Source organism: Ixodes scapularis, unplaced genomic scaffold, assembly GCF_016920785.2.
Source record: "Ixodes scapularis isolate PalLabHiFi unplaced genomic scaffold, ASM1692078v2 PGA_scaffold4__175_contigs__length_147842914, whole genome shotgun sequence".
Lineage (NCBI taxonomy): Eukaryota > Metazoa > Arthropoda > Arachnida > Ixodida > Ixodidae > Ixodes > Ixodes scapularis.
Window position 1 is genome coordinate 87346615 of NW_024609879.1, and position 26497 is coordinate 87373111.

Sequence of the window (26497 nt, forward strand, 5' to 3'; positions counted from 1 at the left end):
TATTCCTTTCGAGTGGGTGTATTGCATTGTTTCTTGTTTATTAAGCAAATATGTACGATATGTATCGTTTCAATATTTTTGTCGAAAACCTTGTACTCCCCCCCTCATACAATGCCCGAAAGGGCGCTTTGAGGTAATTTAAATAAATAAAAAAATAAAAAAGAACAAATCTGGTAAAATTATGGAGTGAACTAACTTCCCAGTGTACAATAAAAAAAAAAGAAAAAAAAACCATTAGGTTTTTTTCTTTCCAAGCTTGTTATGATGGCTATGGGCAACAAAGCAAAGATGACTGTACTTCCCAGTCAGCAAGTTTTGCTTATATCCCGCCATAGCTAACTCTCCGCATTTACGCTGAGGCCATCATTGATCCCAACACTACTATTACTAGGACACAGATGTCGGCACTCATGATTCGCCAAACTCCAGCCTCTGCTCCGCTCTCCTGATTGTGCCGAGGTAGGAGCGTTCGAGCCATCGCAATCCCCTTTAAACAGCCAACATATCTGAACAGATTCAACTCGACAAACTGGCCGGTTTGTCGCTGGTGGCCGCGCCCCAGATGCGCAGCGCTGAGTGAAAGGCGATGATGTAGCGCACTTCTGCCGGCTTCCGCCAAGTTCCAAGAAAATCTCACAGATCAAGGGGGAGGGGGGGGGGGGGGGGAAGGTAGGGTTGGCGGCACTCTAGCAAGTCTAAGAGTGGAAGATGACCAACTTGAACCGGATCTGACAGCAGATGCTGCTTGCTCCAAAATTGGCGCTTTTGGAGTGCTCTCAGTTTGCGAGCGGAATTCACCGTTTGTATTGTTCGGACATCAGAACCGACAGTGGCACATCTTCATTGTCGTGGCTGCACTTCGGCCATTTCTCATCCAAATTAGTTGGAGAATTCTGCTGTAACTATTGGTAACCCCCAAAAAATCAGTAAATTTAAGAGACAAAACCAAGAAAACCCTAAGGATTTGGGTTTTAATGAACACACAGTAGGACAAGTTCTGACACCGTCGTCGTTGGCAAGCATTTCTTGCTTGTGCAATAAACCCCTGGAGATGTGAGCATGAAAACACGGAAACATTTACTGCGCTATTTTCAAGAAGTAAGATGTAATAGCCACTTAAAGGCAATATTGCCATGCCAAGGCATGGCTGAGGGGCAGTGAGGAAAGCTGTGGAAAGCCTAGAGGGCAAACGGCCATGTTGCTAGATGTCCTAGCTTCCTCAATCCATACTTTGTTTTACACTAAGCCCGAGCGCAACCGACGCTATGACCTGATGGAGCCAATCAAGCAGCGCCAAAAGCGCATTGTCATGGCGCTCGTCGTTTGTTCGCAATCGCCGGCTTAACCATCTGCGCACAGAGATATTCGATGCGGCATATTCAGTGTGCGCAATTGGTTCAGCCGGTCGTCGCGGTATCATTGGGGCGTCTGCTGCTACAGCAGGCGCCCGAATGCCATTTGAGTGTGCAGACAGTAAGTTATATGTCTTCATACTCTTTCTAACCGGCCCTACGAGATGGTAGAGGGAAAGACGTAGCATTATTCCAGCAGCTAAAGTTGATGTAATCATCCACTTGAGGTCTGGCAGATCTGTAGTAGTCTATATTGTGCTTGTAAGCTTTTAAGGGCCTAGTTTCCAAACACGACTGCCAGGTGTTGCGCGCTGCCGCCTGGTCAGTAGGTTTGGGCCATCACCCGTCCGTTCATGCATTTGCTCGGCTGTTTCCAGGGCTATGTGCGGCGGCAGGCACTGTACGCCTGCAGCACCTGCGTTTCCCCAGATTCCCGTCCCGCCGGCATATGCTTGGCCTGCAGTTACGCCTGCCATGAGGGGCACCAGCTCTACGAGCTCTACACCAAAAGGTACTGTTTAAAAATAGCTTTTATTATGTCCTGTGTGTGACGTGACTGAGCGTCGGTATTTGTATTGAAAATTGTTTCGTGAACCATTTGAGGAGTCTGCCAACATGAAAGTAAGAAACAAAAATTCCCTGCCGTTCTTAACCTTTCAATGATGTCAAAATTCTCCCAAATTTTCACTAAAGGCTCGGTGCATGTGACATGTGATGGAACGCTTTCTTGGTCCTATGTCTGCAACAGTTGGCGAGGAGATAGAACTATAGGGGGCGCTCTGGCCTGTTTGTTGTCCTCATACCTCAGTGTTTGCCAATCATAAGGCCTGTGGACATGCCCACAAGTCTTGTGGGCCTGTTCACATCTTAACCTAAAAATACTAACAATAAACGAAATGACGCTAAGTTCCGGATCTCTCCCGAAAGCAGGCGTCAGAAAATGCGAGCTTGACCCACTTCGGCTTTTGTGCTGAGCTGGGCATATGCACTGTGCATGCTATATTGCTCACGCAGGCCGGAGTGGTAACAAAATAGCCCCTCCTCCCGCTTAGGCGACCGGAGAACATGAACTCCAGCTGCACTCTGACGCGGTGTTTGGTTAAGTCAGCCAAGCGCCGATTCATTGTTATTCGTCGTCCCCATCTGTGTAGTTCTAAAGTTAATAGCTTGGGGCACCATGGTCTTATCTCCTTCCCAATATCGATATCTTTCAAGAATTTTATCGGAAACTTACCGCGTGTTACATGTTGGAATGTGTCTCGATTCTTCTAGGAACTTTAGGTGCGACTGTGGGAACAGCCGGTTTCCGTCGACCAATCCCTGCCGTCTGTGTCCGGTAAGTGTCCATTTCCAAAGCCTTACTTTGTAACTGAAACAGCAAAGGATTCCAAGACCAAGTCCTAAATGTGCCAGCTTTTTTTTCCTTGCCCCAGATATTTACAATTGATGAGCCAATTGTATCTCTGACAGTAAATTTTGTCTGTGCTAATGGTTGTGTTCTTTATATTCAGTGGTAGCTTGCAACAGCTAGCCTAAAACGTAATTGCACCACCCCTTAAAATTTTGCCCCAGAGCTCTCTGCTTGCAGACTTGCCACTTAGTGTGTGTAAGACATCCTGCTTCAATCTCTGCAATTTCATCATGCCTTGTCTTAATTTCGTGTGGTTCGCATTTGCGTCGGCTTGGCCAGGTTAGACATGATAGGGAAAACAGCTCAGAAAACACGACAGGGCAGTGCTGTCTCCATCATGTATAACGTCAACCAACTGGCCCAGTTCACCACCTTGGCCAGGTTCCACATTTGATGCTTAGACCCACTTTTTGCACAGGCAAAGGATGCGACCAACGCAGGCAACGACTACAACCAGAACTTCCATGGCCGCTACTGCACGTGCGGACGACCATACCCAGACCCCGAAGATGACGTAAGAATTCTGACTGCTTCCAGGTGGAGAGCGTGCAAATAGTGGTCTTTAGAATCGGATATTGTATCGTTTATGGCCTCGGCAGTGCAGGGGCAAGTCGCACCAGCTTGTTTTTCTTTCATACTTATTGCGCAAGTGATGGATGACGCAGCACTATTCGCAACTCCAACGCCCTATAGGTGGCGGGGCGGTAGTTCCAAGACGGCGGAAGAGACGGGAATAGATTCTCCAGGATAGCCCGTGCGCCTGCTCGCTGACGCTGTTCAGCGCGCTACAAAATGATTTATTTGTCTACAAATGCGAAGCGGTTAGGGAGGGATCATATTACAGGTGACGGAGGATGCACGTTAGGAAAACGAGCATGCTGTTATTTAAAAGTGGCAGAAACCTCAAATTGGGAAGCTTTGTGGTGGGCGAGCGCATTTTAGGCACTGGCCACGTCACTGTTTGTAGCAGGATATTTTTTTAGGGTAATGAAGATATGTTTGCTGCTTTGCCTGGCCATTAGTTCTCTAAAAAAAGAGCCGAGAACGCTGACCGTCAAGCTTCGGAAGAGCAGCGTTGCAGTATTGGTGTCTTCGCGTCCCAGCCTCACAACTCGCTGCTCACCGTCTCGGTTTTAGCATATTGCAACACGTAATCAAACTGCTCTACGGTTACTGATAAAACAATTATTACCTCTGAAACACAATTTTCAGTGCGCTCCTGGAGCATTGCCGTGCTCATCACTCTAAAAAAAAAAAAATGTTGTAGTCCTTACACCCCTTGTCACATATACGACACTCCAAACCTTCAGTTCACCGTGCAGCCCACTGACGTCAAACTGGCGGCCCCAACTTTTACGAGAGGCTTGATGACGGCGCAATATAACATATTAAACAGCTAAAGTACGCATTAAAGAGCACACAAAAAAAAACAAAAACGCCGAGGTTTTACAGTAAAGCCCAGAAAACCCCGATTACTTTTTTTTACAGTCATTTACACTTATTTAAGCTATTTTAATAAGTTACGCAATCAAGCCGATCGTGAAAGTTGGTAATGCCGATTGAATGTCAGTGCGCTGTATACGTTCAACTAAAGTTTAGGGGTGTCGTGCGCTATGCAAAGAACTGCCTATTAACAAAATTGGCGCGTTTAGTGGTTTTATGTATCGCTCTATCAAAAATAAATATTTTAATATACCGTACATTTTTTGTACCGTGTTATTTGCAACATTGCGGTCCCTCTGGCCAAAACTGCGCGTTCTACGAACGGCTGGCTAACACAGACGCGCTTAAAATGTTTCGAGCATTTTTTTTTTATTTGCTTTGCAATTACTTGAAAGCAAGTACCCATTCCCGATTTGTATTTCTCGACATACCGTTGCGTGACGAGTTTTCTATTACTTATGGTAAAGAATAGACTTTCCGTAGACCGTACTATAGAGTTCTTCATTATTAGCGGGAGCGTTTTCCGTCACGTTGAGCACAGATTGAGCTGGCGGCCATGCACAAGACCAGAAATCCGCAGCGTATGCGACACACGAAAAGTCCCTAATGAAATTAGACCTCCCGGTCCTTCGTGCAAGGCTGTTGCGAGGCGGAGCACAATAATTCCTTTTTTAACGCGCTCACTTTTTTCATTAAAACGGCTTCAGGCATCAGGCCCACAGTTTCTGCCACCGTTTCCGCGCCGCTGCCGTCCCCGCTCCTGTGGTTCTCCGCAGGAGCGGGGAGCGGCGCGCTGGAGTTGCGAATAAGACCCAAATCTCTCTTAAAGAGATGCCGAACTGCAAAATAAGGCTGTAAAAGCGTTGAACGGGACTTTAAGAACTCCAAAACATCAGTCATACATCGATATCTCAAACGGATGGCGGTATTTTTGGAAAAGAAGTGCGCGATCAAGTGAGGAATGTGACATCATGATTCTCTTTAAACAATTGAGAATGAGGGGAAGCGGCCTCGCTTCTTTCCTCAATTTGGTTCACCTGCTCGAGGTGACGAAGCGAAGAAGAGAGGGAATGAGAGTTGCGACGTCGCATGTCTTGTCGCCCTCGTCGGCAGTGTTTAGTCGCATACTTCTTTTCTGAAAATACGGTCATCCTTTAGAGATATCGATGCATGAGTGATGTTTTTGGTTTTTGCAGTGTCCCGCCTATCGCTCCAGCCTTGTTTTCTGAGCTTAAAATTTCGGTTCAGCATCCCCCTATACCTTTTTGCCTGTACCATTAATTAGCATTTAGTTTTGGAAGTTTATGTGAAGTGTATAGACTCCAAACTTGTTTTTAAATTGAAGTTGCCATAATATCTTTGTTCGGTGGATATGTGCAACATCATTTGAGGGCAAATTGACGTTGTGCTATGTAAACATTTGTAAAACAAATTTGACTGTCTGCATTTGTCTGTGTGGTGTCTGTTTCCTCTGGTGACTCCCAAGTCAGCTTAGAGGGTGCTGACTGGCTGTAGTGAGGGATCACAAAGAAGAATGTATGAAGTATATCAAGTGAAGTTGCAGGCAGTGGTTGCTGATGTTCATTTCTTGAGTATCGTATTTTCTGGTCTACAGGTTGCAGTTCTGTATATTGAGCCGTTTTTGCAGAAAAGTTGGTATATGAGTCGCACCTTTCTATAAGACGCACCTCTTTGCATGGTTTGTGCGAGGCAATCTTTTTATGCACATCAGTATCGCAAAATTGGAGTTTTGGACATGTACCGTCTGACGCGCAACAACAATGGCGTCTCGAGTTGCAAGAAATGCTCATAGCACGGCCCTGTTTGGCAAGGGCAATCAAGTGTCGCACAGCTAAAGGACGTAAAACGTGAAAAATAAGAAGGTAGTCTGCTTTATTCAAGCATACATCCTGAGCGAACGAAAGTCTAAAGGGATGCTGAACCGAAATCTGGATTCCCTAAGACACGCGGCAAAAGCGTGCAACGGGATGCTACAAACACCAAAACATCACTCGTACAGCGATATCTCGACCGGATGGCCGTATTTTTAAAGAAAAGAGGCGCATTTGGCAGGAATGTTGACGTCATGTTTTTCCGAGAAGAAGAGGGAACGGCCTCGTGTCTTTTCCGCCTGGCGGCCTTGAGGGAGCGAACCGAAGAGACGAGGAAACTAGGTATCTCGACGCCACGCGCCTCGTCGGCCTGGTTCAATCTCGACTTCTTTTTCCAAAAATACTGCCGTCCATTTGAGATATCGCCTTACTAGTAGTGTTGTAGGGATTGTAGCGTCCCGCATACATCTCCAGCATTGTTTTTTTTTTTTATCCAAATTACGGTTCACCATCCCTTTAACGTGCCAGGAACTCGTCAATAAAGCTTTGTCCAACTCTCACCTAGCGGAAACCAAACCACAGAGACGACACTAGCATCAACGCACAGGCAGATAGATAAATCTTTTTGACATAGTTATGATATTTCGGTACCACTAAAAGATATGCCAGTCGCAATCTTTCCCTTTACATGTAGCAACGCGACTGGAGCATGGCAGAAAAACACAGTTCGTCAAGCGGAAACTAAGACACGAGACAATTTTCTGCAATGCGTGTATACCAGCGCACTTACCTTTCAGTGTTACTAGTCTGAAGCCAAAGAATACAGAACCGTGTTTGAATTGTGCAACGTCGATTGCTGAAGCTCTATTTCACATTAATCCTTTTCGGTGAAACCGTGCAATTCCCCGCTTTCTGAGTCAGTCTGCAAGAGTGCGGCGATCCCTTGATCTAGTGCGATCGACTCCTCTTCATCGTCCTCGGACCTGCTGCTGTAGTCCGTTTCAGCTGCACCGCTCTCGGGCACAGATTCGATCAGGCCAGCTTTCTCGAAACCTGCGGCTACAGTGGCTACGGAGACAGAGTTCCAGGCTTCACTGACCCATTTGGCCACTTCGCCAAACGACGCGTGCCTCATACGCCCGGTTTTCGTGAAACTGCAGGATAGCTTTAAAGCTGCAGCTCATGGCTATGTCCAGAGGCTGCACCATCTTTGTCATGCTGCCAGGAATGATCTCTGGGAGGCGGTTCTTTGCTTTGACTTTTGTCTCTACGAAATCGGCGATGTGCGCCCTCATACTGTCCATCACCGGAAGGCATTTCCTTGTCTCGGAAAATCCATCTGGTCGCTGCTTGAAGCATTTGTCCAGCCGCATCCCCATAATTTCTGCGTCCATCCAGCCTTTTACATTGCATTGGATGACGACTCCGGGCGGAAAGGCATCCTTGGGCATCGTTTTTCTCTTTTGAATATGATCATGGGTGGTATTTTGGTGCCTTCAGTGCAGCAGGCGAGAACAACGGTGAAATGAGATTTCTCATGGCCGGCAGTCCTTGACGACACTCCTTCCCATTGGAATGTCGAATGTCGGAGTAATTTACGATGTGACTAGGACTAACATCATGGTTCTGAATTTGTTCCCTCACGAATGCCTGGAAACTTCCCATATTTTGCCGGAACTCGTCTGGAAGCTTCTGACAGTATTGTGCGAGCTCTGATAACTAACCAGTTGTGTCTCGTAAAACTGAAGCACCAAGATGCCCCACCAACAAAGTCCACCAAGTTTATGTCTTTTGCCAGTGTTTGGGCCTTCAGACGTACCTGCGTTGTGGACCGACTTCTGCTCGCTGTTCAAAAATTTATCTCCGCAGGCAATCCTCTAGCTGAGACCAGCGATTCTTTTTCCCGCGGTCAGCTTTTTTCGTGCTCGCAGCTTTGCGCCAGTCCCGGACGAATTTTTCGCTGATGTCGAAATGCCTTCCTGCGGCACGGTTGGCGTTTTCAATTGCATACGCGACAGCACTTCAATTTTGCCTTATAGCTTTTCCGTGCTTTCATTGGCGGCACGTTCGTACGATGCCGATACAAAGTGGTAACACGGGGAACACAAAGGCAAATCCGATGTTGTGGCAACAGAAAAGACTAGAAGGGGGATGCCAGAAGTTAAGGAAGACGGCGGCACCTACTGGAAGGGATAACAACACCTACGGCTACATATCTACGGTGCTCTACGAAAGATGGCATGCGGCTCAACTAAAAATAATGCTGCATAGTGAAATAAAAAGATTTAAAAAGTGTATAAGTTGCATTGTTTAATAAAGCACACTAAGAAAATAGTAAAAAAAAGAAAAAAAGAAGGCCGCTTACAACTCCCTGTAACGCCGGATTAGAGCGCAGCTCTTGAGGAGGAGGAGGGGTAGGGTACTGAGGGGAACTTATATCCTTCCTCCCTCCTCACTTCCTCATCCTGGCTGCTACTCCTCCCTCCGAGCGGTGTTGCCATGGGTGTATCCGTGAGGTCGTGAAACCCTCGTGACCTCACGGGGGTCACATGATGTCACCGGGGTCATATGACCTTACGGTTACGCCGACGCCACTCAAGCCAGAAACGGGCGCCTAAGAGCTGCACTCTAAAACCGCAACTTAAACATTGGAAAATATGGTGAGCTTAAAGTTTGGAGTGAACAGAGAAGGAAGAGTGGTTGGAGCATTAGGAAAAGCACAAGTCATAAATTGACGAGTGCACGTGCAAGTTATCAAATAAGGTCCCTTAGGCCAGCATTGAAACTTGAAGCCATCTTTGTTGTTCGTCCATTGAATTCTGTTTTAGCGACCGATTTTCATGTTGTTCCTCGATGACTTTGGAATGTTTTTTTCGTAGGTTGACGACGAGATGTTGCAGTGCGTCATGTGCGAGGATTGGTATCACGGGCGGGTGAGCATTTCTTTTTCTTACCATGGCATTGTGATGCAAAGAGGAGACGAAACTTTGAGGCTCCTGTAAGCTAACGGCAGTATGAAGGACACGAGTTTTGGGAGACAACTTTTTTTTTGCTGAAAAAGTAAACGGCTAACGATGGGAAACCCGATGACCCTTATCTGCGGATCTTGGTTAGCGCTAGATTCATGCGAAGAGCAGGGGAGAGTGCATGAAAGAAAGCAAAGAATTAATCCTGGGTCATTTCAGCCAGGCAGAAAATGTGTTTACACTATGTGCTGGGCATGTAGCATTGTTTATTGTAGCATTGTCGAAGAACTCCTTGCGAGACATCTGTGAACACAGATCGAGGCCGAACGTGGCCAATGCTGGAATCACTTTAAGGACGACCCGAGATGTTCCACATTGAGAAAATTTAAAGATAGCGGAGCGACAGAGTCGAACAACATGGGCGTAGCTTTTTGATAAAAAAACAAAAAAACTTCACAGTTTCTCTGCACTCCCTGCACTGTCTTGGACTCTTGTGCGTTGAAAGTTCGCCATTTTGCCGGTGATTGTCTCCAGTGTTTTTTTTATGAAGTTCTCTTTTAAATGCCGTTATCTGTGGTGCAATGCCCCGCCAAGTGGCTGTCTTATTCGCTCTTTCGGTTGGATGTGCAGCACCTGGGCGGAGAAGTTCCTGGCAACCGCGACTACAGTGAGGTCATCTGCCTTGGCTGCATGAGTCGGCACCCTTTCCTGTGTCACTACCTTGCTCATGGTGAGCGGAGCGTGAAAAAGAGTGCAGTGATGCTGCCTGAGCCATTAAAGTAACACCGTGGCAGCTCTCATAATTCTACGGTTTCCTACATATGCAAAGTTTAACCGAAAGGTCTCGTCGTCTGTCTCCAGTTCTCAACATCAGTTTCGTCTACGACAGCTGTTGCTACTTTTCATGGGGTTTATTTTGCAATAAAATATTACTCCAAAAGTACCGCATAGGAAGTGAGGTAGTATTTTAACGAAAGAATCTTGGAATTATTTCAGTGTCCATGTGTTGCTAGGAGTATTGTTACAATCTTGCAGGACGTTGACACTTTTTCTGCCGTTTTCGATGTTTCTTTTTGCAGCTGTCGCATTGTGCAAAGCAGAAAATGATGAGAGCTTCAGTGTCGACGATGGTGCCTGCAACGGAAGTTCAGCAAATGGTCTCTCAGGCATGACACCTGTTGATCTGAAGCCAAGTGTCGGCACCAAAGGTGGAGATGACTCCCTTCCCCTTCCTTAGTTCTCTGGAATCAGTGGTTCAAAACGGTTTCCTCCTGAACAGCCCGAGAAACCGAATGTGTTGGCTTGAATTTTTCGGTTGGATTGACTTTAAACTTAAAATGGCTAAAAACACTGTTGCTGCTGCTGTTGCCGCCAAGTTTTGTGGAAACATGTTTGCTTATATTATGGCATCATATTCTAGTATCCGCGTAGCAGACATCAAAATATGACATGTCACAGGTACTACAACATACGTATCTGCAATATATACATTCCGGTATCTGCGACGCAGGTTGTGGGATGTGTCTCTGGACAGAAGCCAAAACTAAAATTTTGAGGTGGGTGTGCCCTATTTTAGCCAAATTAGTGCTACTATACTTCTATAACAAATTGAGTTTGCACGACTTGGTAGTTTTGTTGGGGGCAGGTTGCACTTACTTCCTCTTTAATTACAACTTTCACTTACTATGCCATCTCGACTTGTCTGTGTTTTATGCTTCTACAATCGATTTGTTTAATATTGTCACGGGTGGTGACCAAAAACAATAAATAAACAGAAAGAAATAAACGTTTAATGTGGCGAACTTGTGCCAAAAATAAAAGGGTACAAAGATAATAACAGAGCGTCGCGGGCGTCGAAGTCGGCGTAGCAGCACAGTCGAACGCTGGGGTGAAACTGAATGCAGATTGTCACGCGGAGCCCCTTATGTGCACGTGTGGGCTTCTGGAATAATCGGCGTAGAAGGTTCGGCATGTAGAACATTCTGAGCTGGAGCATGCTTCTCGAATTTACCAGAACATTACTTTACAGAGTCAACAAAAATGTGCCTCCACGGCCAGGAATCGAACCCTGGCTTTCAGCGTTGAAAGCAAGCGCGATAACTGTTAGGCCACGCGCGCGCTGCCTACTTGGGCAGCTGCGCGCGCGGCAATATTTGTTTTTGGCAAATTGTATTCTGTTGAAACGTTTTACTTTTAAATTGGGAAGTGGATCAACTTTTATTTAAACTGTTACCCTTAAAGAGATACTACTACGAAATTTTGGGGCTCATTTCTTGGTCTATTTGTGTTCAGTGGAGCATTATCACGTCAAGCACACCAATTTCGTGTTCAAAAGGATGCGGAAAGGAATTTTAAAATGAATTAAACGATTAGCAAAGAGCACCTGGTGTATGTCGCTAACGTTAGTTTGTAATGCCCGTCTAGGAACCTTGACAACTAGTGCAGGTAACTGTTTCGCCTCCGGCCACGACAAGAGAAGAGCTGAAGGAGGAACTCCCCTCTCCCTGAGACTCTCACTATTGTCTCTCTACAAGATTATAGAAGATTAACCCGTCACTCAGAATTCATACAAAGGCAGTTTTGTGGTTACTTGCGGTGGCCCGATCGCTTTTGTGCTTCGGCTGCTTTAGGCAGATGCTACGAGCCATCGGGGCCTATCCAGGGCCGTGTGAATGTCATGTGACCTTGGAGAAGGGGCACAACGACGCGCGGAGAGCATATCAGAAGCTACGTCCACAGAGCGGGATTGGCTGGGATAGCCTGCAGCGTCCGCCGTGTCTGGACGTAAGGTCCCGAGACAAACTGCGTCATGATAGCGGCGGATGTGACGTGCTCTTCGCTGGCTGCTCTCCGAGCATTTGCCATAGTGGGCCGTTTATAACGAAAAATACAGCCATCAGGCTCACAACACAAACGTGCGATTGTCATTTACGGATATTGTGGATCATATTCAGCCTATTAGGGGCGAAACTCCTTAGGGTCTGGCCTTGTCCATCCGTCTGGCCGGCCGGCGTCCGTGCTCACATAAAAAGAAAAAAATGTTTGCTCAGTCAACAGGATTCTAACCTGTGCGGGGAGACCCGAATGGATTTCTAGTCCATCACCTTAACCACTCGGCCACGACTGCGGGACGAGTAGGGGGCTCCGAGATGTGGTAGTAACTCAAGAGCTGGGGATGTCATGGATGAAACGTTGCATGTAGCTGCTAATTGTCTATACAAATGCGTATATAATCGCGTTAAACTTCGCATGCATTGGCTCAACATTTATAGACCAGAGAACGCTGCGGTCAAATGCTCAAATGCGTATATAACCACATTCCATGCCGCACATTCATGGACCAATGACTTAAGCGGTGATGCGTTCCCACAGCTTCTAGCAGATCCAAGCTGATCCGCTAGAAGAACCATTGGCTCTGCATTTCACCGACCATAAAGCAGTAATAATGAAGTTGAAATGCAACCTGGAACTCGGCACTACCTATGAGCAATAAAAAAAAATCAGCACTACCTATGAACAGTAAAATCAGTATCATCAGCACCACCAGAGCTTTGGCCCAATCAGCATCATTCACCACCATGTGAAGATGCAGTAATTTTTTTTTGTGAACACGACGGGTATATTTCAAATTTTGTTGAAGTATCCCTTTAAGGGGCAATTCTGCTTCAATAGCTTTTTTTTTAATATAACTTGTGATTCAATTCAAATGAAATCTAACATAGCTTTTCTGCCTTCACAATCTGACAACAAGTATGTACTTGGTTTTCCTGTAGCCGAATTAGTTTTATTATCTTTTTCCTGACCACGGGGAAAATAGCAATTTTCAAATGATTCATGCAAACACTGTTATTAAGGGGGGAAATAAGCCTAAGTTTCAACCTTTTTTTAAAAAATTAAATTTTCGATTTTGTTGTTTTCGGTTTGAGAAACTAATTATACACCCTTACACTAAATTCCATAACCACGCGCCAAATAGTTATCTTGATATAAAATATTTTCAGCACATTGTGAGGCAGTAACAAAGTAAAGGAGTTCAGTGTTTGAATGCATTTTCTCAGTTCCGCTTTTTGCTGCAAATTTCACACTGAGGAATCTTTTGTTCAAAAGTAAAATTATTCTGATACCACAATCAACATGTTTTTGAACTGAAATTTACTGGGGAATCGGGCTATCTACTTTGTTTTGTTTTAAGTTAAAGTCCTCATTGCGAAAAAACGGTTTTCAAAAATTGACTTAGGACAGATATGCATCTCATTTTGAGGTAATCACCCTTGTGTTTACATTTGTTTACATGTTTACATTTGAGTTATAAAAACTAGATAGCCTATGTGGAAAAAGATTTTAAAGTTTTATTTCTTGAATATTCAATGTATATGCATATAAGCGCCGAAACTTCTACAGCTATGTCAAATTAAACGACAAAAAGAAATTCACAGTATACAAAATGTGTTCCACACCCATGGCTATTACTTCTGAAAGTTAGTGTACTCTAACATTGTCTATTTTTGGTTCATAGGGGAGTTAGCCTTTGTAGCGCGCATGCTTTTCAACTAAAGCGCAGACCGCATGGCGTGTTTTTCTACACGCGAAATTGCGACGTGCTATGATTGCTCGCGCGGAAGCTGACGCGTGGGCACCCGCATGCAGACAAAGCGGAGCACCGCCGGTTGCGCGTTATCAGCGTTGCCAGATAACAGAATTCTAAACACGCGATGTAAATGTTGACGCAAATACTACAAAATGAGAATTAAATGAAAAAAAAAGTAAATAATACGGGTTTGTGTGTCAAAAGAAGCACCTTTTCAATTTTTATATGGAAAATAAAAATGCTTTTGAACACTTTGAAATGTGCTGAATACGAAACAGCGTACTGTGCAGGATCACGTGATACTTCGACCGACCCTCATTGGGCGAGGGCTGCTTCGACGCCTCGGCACGCGCGTCTTGTTCTGGGTCGGCTAGAAACCAACGCTCCCGCGAAAACACGCGCCCGCACGCAGGAAATGACGTCAGTTTGACGCCGACGTGCCTGAATCGCGAGCAAAAACGCGCTATGCGGTCTGCGCTTAAGGAGTGCTTATATTCATGAAGCACAGATAGTACTCCTCGCGTCCCGAGCAGAATGCTTTCCTTCTGTTCTACCTTGGTTTTGTCGTAGCCTCGATCGCAGTTCTCTCATATTTAGAATTTTTGTGTGCCTTTTTGAGAACATAAAGCGTGCACGCCGGCTCAGGACTGCCTTGGAAATTATAGGGATGCTTACCGACAACCATCTGTTAAGGGACGCCTATAACAGCATTTAAAGTGTCCTTCTAGCTCTTGAAGTCTAAAGAATATACCACAATATTATAGTTAAATTATGCAAATAATGCCACCTTTGTTACGAAGACTGATGCAAGCAGCTAGCCATGTTAGACAAGTGCAACCACCGTAACCACGACTATATTTAACAGCTCACCAGCTGGTGATAAAGCTCAAAGCTACGTTGAACCCGAAACTACAATTTTTTGGCTATCCACAGGATTGTGGAACATAATTTTCTGCACTAAACTTAATTTCTTGACGGTGCTTGGAAACCATTGATCACCGGTGATCGATGACCTATTGACACGGTCAGGAAAGAGTTAATATCAAGTTTCATTTGCAAAGAACATGAGAAGGATTGCTCTAAATTAAAATACTTAAATTTGAAGAAAAAAAAAAAAAAAAAAAAACTTAGTAACTTAAAATGTTTGTGGAATCCAGTAAGGTGTAAATTCAAGCTCTAGGATGATTCACAGGGATTTTATTACACTCTACTTTTCCAGGTTCAAACATATTTATTGTAGAAAACATAAGAGGCATTTTAAAAAGCCTTGTGCCATGCCTCAGACATACACCTAACAGAGAAAGAAAAAAAAGGGCGAAGATAGGCTATGTACGAGTGAAGTTGTGGCTTCCATAAAATAGCAGTGTGTGAATAGTTCATTCTGCAATAACGACAAGGAAACATGCACAGACCCATTTTAGTACTATGTCTCCAAAACAATACTTCGAGATAAAAGAGGCTTACTTCTCGAAACTACATCAGGACAAGACAATAAGTGCCTATGACTCTTCAAGAAACATAATTTCAAAGATGTTGTTTTTAGTGACGTCTCAAAGAGTAGCATCTCTTCATAAACTGGGTAGTGAATAAACCATTGGATCCATCCCTTCTCGCAGGGATCGGCAATCAAGAAGGGAGTGTAATGCCCTGCTCCAAAGGCTTTCTTGGTGCAGCGGCAACCAATGGTACTTGCGGCGGCTTCAATACCGGGGCCTCTGGAAATGTTCCTCTAACATCGGGAATGCCAAAGGTATGGTGCAGCGGCGAATACTTTTCCGGCCGCATTCTGCCAGTTGTTGCCAATTTTTAAAGCGGAATGCTTTTATAGACCCTGGAGCTTCGTGAAGAGTTACAAAAACGTTATATTGCAACCTAATGTTTTTGCAAAAAAAAAAAAAAAAGAAGAACCCTTGTTTGTTTTTTTTTAAGATTTAAACTCGCTCTCTATAGACCAGCTCATGTTTACAAACATGAGCTGGTCGGCGCCGCGCATGCGCGATGGAGTGTGGGCAAGAAGCTTGCCGTCGCCCATAAAGAAACCATTGAAATGCGACGTTGTCGGCGTCGGTGTGAGTAACCGTGCTCTTTTTTGCATTGGAATTGTTAATTCTATGTCTTCCGGGCAATGTCTGACTACTGAGCGGCCTCAGTGAAATTACCGAGGCTCGTAACGCCACAAAACGTCGCGTGAAAAATGTGACATGCAGCGATTCATTCTGCGTGGACGCTGCAGAGAATGCATGCTAAGGCCTGATATGAGATTCCGCTTGCAATTTTGAGTTGCGACATCGCTCAGGCTGCAAAAGCGTGAACCGTAGCTGAGATAGTTGACGTCGATAGTGAAAATCGCAAGCAGAATCGGACCAAATGAATCGGGCATAACAAGTCAATGACAATGATCATCATCTTCTTGTACCAACTGTTTACACCGAGCCTGCTTACCCTAACCCACCTTCAAACTTGAAAGTCTTTTGAGGCCTGCACTTATTTCTCATCGCAATTACCGAGCCAACATTTGGTGTATAGGCCGGTGTCGTCTGAAAGAGCAGACGACAGGCAGAAATGTTTGAAAGAGCAGACGACAGTTCAAACGATCAGGTGGCCGTTTGAACTTGAAGACGCACTGAACGTAGTCCGCAGGTGGTCCGTTTAACTTGACAGTTTTCACGCGTTCATGTTGGAACAGAACAAATAAATTGACGACCACAAGTATCCGTGAATTCAACCCAAAGTGCTTTCTGCTCAAACAATAGTGATCTGACTGGGTCTTTGTTTTCCCTTTTCGCGGCACATATCTACATTCTTGGACGAACTGAGCACATGAAAACTGATCTTCAAACCTTTCTTGACCCACTAAGTACCGCCCTAGTTGTGGCGTTTTGACGAGAAGGCAGGTTTTTGTCTGGTTTCTGTCAAAACAATGCAGGAATACACGTCTCGCATGGGGACATCCGCCCACAGCTTCAGACCGACAGGAAGTGCGCTTGACGCACCACCACTGCGCCTCAACGTAACAGAGTTGGGCCGACGTAACAGAGAGAAAACGGCGGGGCGTGTTTTTCAAATGCCCGGCCTCACCAGCGCCTTCCGCGACGTTTTGGCTCTGTGTGTGTGCGCTCAAGGTGCCCTACACCCAAAGCTCCATTCTTACCTTCTCAGTGTCTACAGTCGGATGCCCTACCCTTGTGCCGGTGGAGCGACTTGGACTAAGGTCGCGACAGCCACCACATACTCGCGCGTTGCGGCAAGGAAAGTGTTGCCTCACTGTGGGGAGGAATAGCATGATCACGTAATCGCCATAGATTGCATAATCATGGTGGACCACTCGTTACGTAAGGGCCATAGATAGATCTAAAAAGGTTGAGGACACCCGATGTAAGCCGTGTAAGCTTAAGTTCGTCTGCTTCTTGCAAAGGGGCCGCGGTGTCGTCGGAACGCCGAGCTGCGATTGGCTCCAATTGGAAAGATTATTGTTGGTAGACCTTGTTCATAGCTGCATCGAGGTCCACCTGCCATTTTTTCGATCGGAGCGAATCGTAGCGAGGCGCATTGACGTCACCGCAACGCCCGCGCAAGGAGCGGATGAACTTGCGCCCCGCATATCTAAATGGTCGGACGACCACTGTGGGCATTGCATTGTCCACCGGAGCTACATGATCTCATTACTTACCTCAAGGTGTCGTCTGACGTCACTGTCGCGCTGTCATGTCACGTCACATGTCGCGCCGTCACGTGATGCCACAGTGTCATACGACAGCTGGTAGCATTCCTCATATTTCTGGCTTCATGCGGAGAACCAAAGTGTTTTATATACCGCGGCTGCTTTGTCTCGTTAGGTTGAAACGCATCAGTCGTCGTCGGGGTGCGTCCTCCGGCGTCTCAGCGGAGCCGGTGCAAGAGAGGGGCCTACAGGGCAGCGTTGTGCCTTCTGGCCCCCAGGGTGGCGCTCTCAGCTGTGCCGGTGCCACGACTGTATGGTAAGCATGTCGTTCTGCGAGTTGTAGTTACGGTAGAACAGTCCGGATCCGTCTGATGCTGTAGCCACTGAGCTACTAGCACAGCTGGTCTGGTAGGGTAAATTTCATTTTAATGCAAACGTACCGGCGAGAGCGGGAAGTTTTGGATGAAAATAATAAAATAAATAAATACAGATAATATTTGAGAGTAATAAAATAAATAAAAAGCAGGTGATAAAAATAAGTAAGAGTAGGTAACAAAAATATTGAAAAACCTAGCAAAACCACACACAGAGTGTAGTTTGTATATTCCCTGCTCCCTGGTCCTTGTCAGCATAACCTAAGCCTGTAGAATTTTTTTAAAGTGCTTGAAGTTGGGGAGAGGGGGAAGTGGGGAACGTTGTGCCTCACAGAATTGTCAAATCAAGGTTGCGTTGTCTGTAGTTACAGGTGTGCTATGGCAGTTTCTTACTCTGTCTATTCGGGGCTTGAGCACGAGCCAGGTCTCAACCAGCGAGTTACACCAGGGTCTCAGCAGCAAGTTTGGTGTTGAATGAAAGTCCACTTCTACATCTCGTGCCAAAGTGCCATTTTTGCTAAGGATTGTGCTCACCTGTGCTGATAGAAGTAGGAGAAAGGAAAATGCTACAAATGTGTATGTAATGATATGGCAAAAGTCGATGATACAGTTTTACAACCAGTCGTGTGTTTTGATCCTGTCCTCACGCAGTGCGCCCGTGCACTTAGTCTTCCTTCTTCCTTGCTACATGTATTTCACAGTGTCTCTGCTTTTTCTATGGTTTGTTTCATCTTGGGTCATAGCACAGTTGAAGGCTCGAACACGTGCGACCGCAAACACAGTTCTACTGCAAGTGCAAGTCACGGAAATTTCGCTGAACTTGATTGGTTGAGTCGATGAGAGAGCACGTACAGGACGGTGGACGAATGCCATGATGTCGCACGTTGTTGCCATTTGGTTGGTCCCATTGGTTCAAAGCGTCAGTTGCGCCATAAATTAAAGTGAAACGAAGTGTTGAGATTGCTCGTCAGCCGCGCCGGCCAGTTGATGTGCTGGCGGGTTGATCGGCAACATTGTCAAAATTTTCAGACATTATTGGTGACGTCAGGAGCTAGAAGTCGCGAAAGATTGTTGCAAAATAGTAGGATGGCGGCTGTTGTAACGAGACAGAACCAGCGTCTTGTACTCCTGGTGAGATCACTTGATTATCATGTCTGCCGCACGCCTCCATGCCGCCTCTCACCAGCGCGGGTGCGTCGAACTTCACCGCTTTACACCGGAGTGCTTGGAGCTGCGGCTGACATGGGTGAGCGCCCGGGTTAGCGCGATAGCCTCGGGAATTATACTCAGTATTTATTCGAGGCCTACCCTGTTGATGGTAGGTTGATCTCTCATTAAATAAAGAACTGTGCCGAGAAAGAGAGAAAAAAAAATGTGGGTCTATAATTGAATAAATATAGTAGGCAAAGTAGTTCCCGTGCAGCTGTCGATCGAAAGAGCAGCAAACTTTGAGTTACAAGAAGTCCTTTTGAGTATTTTGCAGCAGCTCATAGATTTCTTCGTCGGTCAAGGGACGCCGGCGCTTGCTGGACGCCATTTTCCAAACAGTCAAAGGTGTCCTACTGGAGTCTTCAACCTTTTTTTGTGTTGCCATGTATGCATCGTTTTTAAAACTAAAAATGTTTCCGATGCTTGAGGATAGATGGCGCATCCTCCCTCCTAGGTAAAACGAGCGAGCGTTTAAAGACGTGCTTCCCAACAGCAATGAAAGTATGTGCTATAGACGTGCCCCCCAAGCTGTGGTCAAAATTGACGCGCATCTAGAGACGCGCTCCCCAGTTAAGGGGTTAATGGATATGCTGGCATTTTGCAGAAATTATTTTAACAGGCTAAATAAACTATCTGGGCCGGTTTTCTCAAAGCGATGGTAAACCCATTTTAGTAAACCCACGGTGCCTAGGAAGGAAAAAGTACCTAGGTACTGTAATAAACGGCTAGATGTATAACAACAATAATTATTTTTTATTGGGCAGTAAGATGCGCCATCTATCGGTGAAACAAGCCAGTCATTTTGTTTATCCTCTTTTTCCTCTGGTTGTTATCGATCTAGTATGGTATTTTAAGTCAAAATATGGTAATGTTGTACTTGAAGACCAATTTATTTGCTTTAGATGGTACGAAGAAATCTTAGCTACTATGCTAGAGTTTGCCGACGAATATTCGAAAATGTAAGAAACATTTCCTTCAATATGTTTCGCCATAAACAACGCATAACTTTCCCGTGTGCCTTCCAGTCTGGCAACGCCGGTGCTGTAGTCTCGTTTTTGTTCCTTGTGATGTACGTTTTTGCGATTCCTGCTGATCTCAACTGTTTGCCCCCTTTTCCTTTTGCCCAACCGATCCACCGGTGACGAGGAGGTAAGCTTCTCGTCACCGTTGAATTGCTGGCCACCGGGGATATGTAGAAACCTCGATAATGTCGACATACTGTCGGCGCACTGCGAACCAAAAAACAGCACAATGTTCCAGCTGTTCACCTCGAACGAATACTTTATCGAGGATAACCCCCTTTCTTCGCAAAGTAATCGCTGCTCACGAGTTGGCGTGCATAGTGTAACAAATTAAACGTGTTGGTATAAATATATACCAACATTCGTTCGCAAAACATTTTTTTACTCGCCATAAAAACACTTGCAAGGCCTATGTACCGTCATATGTCTTGGATCCCGGACTCCTGATGAGTGATGCGTTCGCGGAATGCTGCCGTCGGTTAGTTTAGTAGTCCCTCTGAACTATCGCTTTGCTTGACGTGCTAATAGGTTGATGGTGCGTCATTAATATAACAGCCGGATCGAAATGAATGTTCAGCAGAGCCAAGCAGAACTATTAGCCCTCATTAAGCGACGTCGTGGCCATTTTGCTTGTAGGTACTGCTTCTCCCTCGGCGCCCCTGCTCTCCCAGTCACGTGACTTAAAATTCCCCCTTCTAGGGACAATAGCTAACTTTAAACCACGGTTCGTGTTCGAGAAAACGGGCCCAGGTGTCAAAGTGGGAGGGCAGAGAAGCTTTATCACAACTGGAAGTGTTGCACTACAATTCATTTTTAGTCCATTTTTTTCGGTATCCATTGTAAATGGAACCTACGCTAACCAAGGGCTCATTTAAAAAGAAAAAAGCCTCTTTTTTTTTTTATGCGTCCTACAGAAGTTGATAAGTAATATGCCCCAGTAACAAAGAGAAACCCTCACTCGTTGTCAAAGATAAAATCATTTAGCGATGCAACCACTTTTTTATTTTCAAGTGATGTGTTTGATGTTGGCATCTGCTCCAAAAACGTCAGTGACTGTTCCAAACCAATATTTTGCCTGCTACAGAACCTGCAACAAAAGGTTGAATGCCACTTCCATCACTAAAAAGTCCACAAATTACTCGCACAAGCGTCCTGCTTGAACTAAGAAAGGGAAAAGTTAATTGCTTTCCCTTTCCTCCGTGCAAAAAAGGAGAAAGGGGCAAGATTTTGATAGTGCGTTTTGCTCAGAACGGGGACAAGTATGTGAACCGTATTTTCCTTCGCAGATTTCACTAGCTTAAAAGTTGAAATTTTACATGGCACGGATTATAGGAGGATTTTTTTTTTTTTTCTGGACCATTCATTACGGTGAGACGTGTTTTGCGAACGACTGAGTAGGTTAACAAAGATTTCCGTGTGCTCCGAGCTTTTTTTTTGCACTAATAAGGAAAGCTTTTTTAAGGTGTACGGTCTGTGAGAAGCTTTTTTACACTTGGACAATACTATGCACCGGGTGTGGGTTCCGTGAGGCAAAAACTATTTCTTTGGCCGAAATTTGTTTTGACAGACACAGAGTGCGCTTCGAAAAATATGCTAAATAATTTGTAGACCTCGAGACGAATCCAGTAGGTAGCTCGTGCTCAAGCCACGAAAAGACCAAGTAAAAAATTGCTTCGCTGCACCTCTCCAAAGCCGTAACGAAACTGGACCCCAAGAACTTTACGGGCAGCGGTGTGACCTTGGTGCCCGCCTTTGTATCCGGTGCAACAGGCCATGTACGAGGCGCAGCACTGCCAGTTCCTCCTGGACGAAGACGACACTGTGCAGTCGTACGAGGAGCGGGGCAAGGCGGCGCAGCCCGGGCCGGAGACTGGCGACCCGCTCATGTCGGCGCTGGGCACCCTGGGGAGGGTGCAGCAGATCGAGGCAATCCACGGTGAGAGGGACAGGGAGCGGCTGGGAGTCACTGAGGGGTAACCCAGGGTCGCCGTGGGTAGCTTGGAGTTGCTGCAAAGTAAGCTAGACTCAACGCAGGGTAGCTTGGAGACACCGACGGGTAGCTTAGGAAAAAGTAGCCATGCTTGCCACGGGGTAGTGCAATCACCGCGGGGCAGCCTGCAGGATCACCTAGGGCAGGGGTCTCAAACATGTTTGGGTGCGGGGGCCTCGTAGCCCGCCCCTGAATTGTTGAGGGCCGATGCAGGGTTGGGGGCCGATGCAGGGCACTGCCATTGTCTCCCCCCCCCTCCCCGATAGAAGACAATGGCAGTGGGTTTTTGCACGCCTTCATGTAGCCAAGTCTCGTGGTGACACATTTGGGATTTTTTAGAGAAGGGACCTCGTGCTCCCTACTTTAGCTTTGGTTTCTTTATGTGACTACTTAAGCCCATCTCTGGTGTGATAACAAGATTCAAATAACGCAGTTCCGCTAACGTGCTTGCATTTTTCGATTTACCGGAACAAACGCACCGTTGTTGCCGTGTCACTCAAATCTCTGGAAAATTTTGCTTGCCTGGCAATTTTCATAGTAGCTTTATATTTCTTGCGTTTTAATGGTACTTTTTGACAGCTACAAGCCAGACCTGATAGCTTAAGTGCTAACTGCGGCAGATTAGCCACAATGAGCGTGCTTCTTATGCCCGAGTTCCACAGGAACGACAAACAAAAACAATCGACGCAGACCAGCCTGAAAGACATGCAGCATGCTAGCGATGGTACCTTTGGCAGGCGTTTAGTCGTTCGGTGCTCGTGAAGTAAGCACGGGTGATAGCAAGCCTGCCAAAAATACCCTCGCGTGCATGACGCTCGTGTTTGAGCATAGCCTCCTTTATTCTACAAAGCCTGTCAAATCTTGAAAGAATCTGGTCTGAGGCTTGTCGCTGTCGTTTGTTTCTGTTTGTCGCTCTAGCGGGACTCCAGCATTACAGAGCACCGGTGCAATGCAGAGGAGCAACACCCGCAAAGCTCGCTTCCACAAGTGTCGCTTCTCCGCAGTGCACCGGTGTGTCGTAAGAAGCGTGCTCAGAGGGGCTAACATGCCGCGATCAACTCTTTGAAAAGTACAAATATTGCCGTCATATTCTTAATAGGAAGGCCCACTTTCAAAGCAGCATGGTACATGCACGCACGTGGTGTGTGTAAAAAGAAACAAAAACTTTGTGAATGTTGATATCTACATTATAGTAAAATTTTCAAAATTAAACTTTGGCTATTATGGAAGAGCATATGTTAGGCAAAGGTGTTTTAAAAACCTACCACGAAATATCCGAGGTGCGCCCGCCCCGTTTTCACCGAAAACTGGGTTGACCTAGACATGGGCGCTTGTCCCGTCGAATCTAGCGGTTAACGTATAATTTGCGGAATTGCCAAGTTTGGGAAATGTTAATAGTGGGCGCTTGGGAAAGAGGTGGGCACTTCTGCATTATTTTACGGTTTGTTCATAATTGTCATTTTTTATTTTCTTAGATTTTAGATAAAATAAAGAATCTTTGCACATAGCAAGAAGATTTACAAATCCCCTCGATTACGTATAACTGGGCATCTCTGTAGGTTTAGTTTTATGTCCAATGCATCTTTTACTTGCCATTCCCATGTAGGCAGTAGACTTTCTGAGGTCACAGCTAATAAATATAGCAAGATTAAAATTAGCCTTTGCTTAGATATGGACAAGTTGAAGCTTGGGAACAATCTTTACGAGTTCAGATGGGTTTTTGTTTATTCACGGTGCAGTAGTGAAAAGCTGGGAAAGCTATTCGATATTTGATTTGAAAATATTCGGCCAAAACCACTCTTTGCTTCAAATTCACTTCGAACTCAAAATCCACTATTCATACATGCCTATAAAACAAAACTCATAAAAAAAACAAAAAACGTTGAACGCATTAGTACGTGGAACACCGATGTCCGGTGTTTGGCTCTCGCATTCAAACGTGTTCAACGAGTGCGGTGGAGAAAAGGCAGCTAGCTTTAGGTCTACCCCAGTAATCGTTCAAACCGGAGCTCAGCGTTTTGACGTCCCCACACACTCTCGTCTCCTCCTCTCCCTCAGCTTCTCTGCACATAATGCTCGAGACTTGATGCTTGGGGCCTTGGGCCCGTGGGCTACGTGTTTAAGACCCCTGACTTAAGGTCACTGAAGGGTGGCTTGGAGTCAGTGAAGGTTACCCAGTAGTGCCTAGCGGCACTATTGGGTAACCTTTAATCACTGCAGGGCAGCTTTATCAGTAACAGGGTACAATTGTAAAAATGCAGCAATAGTATTCAACCTAAATCGCATTTCAGCCAAAAGGGCTGATCAGTAACCATTTAAAGGGGCACTCAAGTGCTTTTTGGAGAAGCTTGTTTTTGGAAGCATATTGTTTGTTGGGCTTCAGTCAATAAAAATGACCAGTTCTAAATGGCAAGGCGCCCTAGTAAACTCACAGCAATAGAAATACACAGGCACTATATCCTCTTGCGGGGTCCATCCCGTGTCTCCACCACCTCCATAGAATTCGACCAATAGAAATAGCGAACTGCGAAAAGATTGCTAAAGTTATTATTATTGCTCTTTTTAGAGACATGCACATTATATTTTGACAACAACGTCAAATCTTTGGCGGTAGGTGACGTAATACAGCTATTATTGTTTGAAAAAGAGCGAACTACGTTTTCTCCTCGCCTTGTTACGCGGGAGTGATGTGCCCACGCGGTGACGCGGCTCCGTCGTGGAAAGCGCGTGGCTCGCAGCTTATCTCGCCGCGAGAACGATAAGGAAGAGGATCTTGAAAAAACGTGCTTTTTCTCAAAGGTTATGGGAAACTCTCAAAGTGCCTTGGATTCGCCTCAATGGCTCGTAGCATCCACAGCAGTCGTTTGTTAGGTGACACGGAGTATAGCAGTAAGTGCTCAAAGGCGCCAAGAAGATGGCAGCCAATGAAAACTCCCAATGTTCTCGCTGAAACATGAAAATCGATAATGACATTGAACTGGACAAAAATAAGTTGTCATCTGGTTCTAACGCCTAACATTACATTTGGGTGAAGAACGACTGCTGGGCAATGCATTGTTTAGCGCTTTTATTTTTTTAAAGGGAGGGGTACCGAAACCCGGAGTAGGTGTCGCTGGCAAAGTGACCTCTAATTGCCTTGACCATGCAGGAGGGCAGTGGTCGCCTGTTCTTCTGTCCAAGTCTCCACCACAGCCAAAGCACACACTGCCTATAGGCAGCGAACCGGAAGCGCCTGAAACAATGTCCACATTTATTGAATGTAAGGAACACCCACCAGCCATACACCTGAGGCAATGACCAGACTAATCAGATGTAATAAGCAATATTCGCTACTCTGAAATCTACACCTCCCTTGTGATTGTTTCCCCGGAAAAACCATCATATATTATGGTTCTCTTTTATGTTTCCTTTCGCTGTGCATGTGATGTATTTGCAAACAAACAAATGATCGGCACAACTAACTACACACCAACTCATGTTTATAAACAAACTGGAGCGCCCCTAGCAGACGCCACCGGCGCCGCGCATGCGCAATGGAGTGTGGGCAAGAAGCTCGCCTTTGCCCATAAACAAACCATTGAAATGCGATGTTGCCGGCGTCTGTGTGACTCCCCTTGTATTTTTTTTGCGTTTGAATAGTTGACTACGTTTTCCTTGCAATGTCTGACTTCTTGAGCAGCCTCAAGAACCGACGAGAGACAGTAGTCCAACTCTGACTCCATGTCAGTCTATAAAGCCACGTAACATCTATTCTCCCGGCAGCCAGAAGAATAATTTCCCCGAAATTCAACCGGCAGTTGACTCCCATTGGACCATTGACTGTCGCCAAGGGAAAGCGGAGGCGAAGAGCGGGGGGTTAACACTGGCCCGAGGGATACACGCGCGATAAAGTGTCCCTACAGCGTGCAATTCGCGTAACGAGTGTCGATGAAACGTCAGCGTCGACAATACGTGTCCAGGAAAAGTTGTCCATGAAACGTGTTTCCATGAGATGTTGGAAGAACAAGAAAATCAGCATTCTACCGGCACTTGTATGATTTCAGACAACCAATGGGAGGCGATCGTCGGTAGAATTTCGAGAAATTATTCTCCCAGCTGCCGGGAGAATAGACGCTGTCATAAAGCTACCCGTCCTTATCCTTGGCCCGCGGCTTGGGAGGCATGGGCATGGAACCAAAAACGCACGGCAAACAAGAAAAAAGCAGACACGCAAAGCGAAAAACATTCAAAAGCAGTTGAACGCTAGTGATGATTTCTATTCAAAGCTATCACGCCGCTTCAATGCGTATACGCAAGAAAAACGGGGGCCGAGCCAGAACAGCAAGTTTCGCGACCGGTAACACGAAGTTGTACTCCCTCGTTCGAGGTTGCCCCCATGTTTCTTTCACCATAGTGGCGCATGTTCAACAAGGCCAGCTGTAGCACACTTGGATCGAGGCACAGCCCCTCGAAATCCGGGTGGCTTGTCACGCAGCTCTGCCGGCCCTGCTGCTTGCGAACGGCGGCCGGGTAGTCACGGCAGCAGACACACTCTGCGACGGTTTCCATCGGCACGCAGCAACTGCATTGGCACCTTAAAACAGAAAACCAGCATCAGCTATACATATGAGAGGTATAATAAACAGCTCATCACCTACCAGTTGGTGTTC

At 45.8% G+C, this 26497-nt stretch overlaps 1 protein-coding gene across 1 annotated transcript in view; it reads left to right on the top strand.

The window, feature by feature from the left end:
- The window catches only part of LOC8027926 (putative E3 ubiquitin-protein ligase UBR7), a 33737-nt gene that overhangs the window by 1576 nt on the left and 5664 nt on the right, over positions 1 to 26497 (top strand). Inside the window, exons 2-10 of the mRNA XM_029988179.3 lie at positions 1730 to 1863; positions 2625 to 2688; positions 3182 to 3277; positions 8918 to 8971; positions 9635 to 9734; positions 10084 to 10212; positions 15209 to 15342; positions 17429 to 17569; positions 21629 to 21794. Of these exons, the coding sequence (XP_029844039.2) occupies positions 1730 to 1863; positions 2625 to 2688; positions 3182 to 3277; positions 8918 to 8971; positions 9635 to 9734; positions 10084 to 10212; positions 15209 to 15342; positions 17429 to 17569; positions 21629 to 21794 (1018 nt within the window). The remainder of the gene's footprint in view (positions 1 to 1729; positions 1864 to 2624; positions 2689 to 3181; positions 3278 to 8917; positions 8972 to 9634; positions 9735 to 10083; positions 10213 to 15208; positions 15343 to 17428; positions 17570 to 21628; positions 21795 to 26497) is intronic.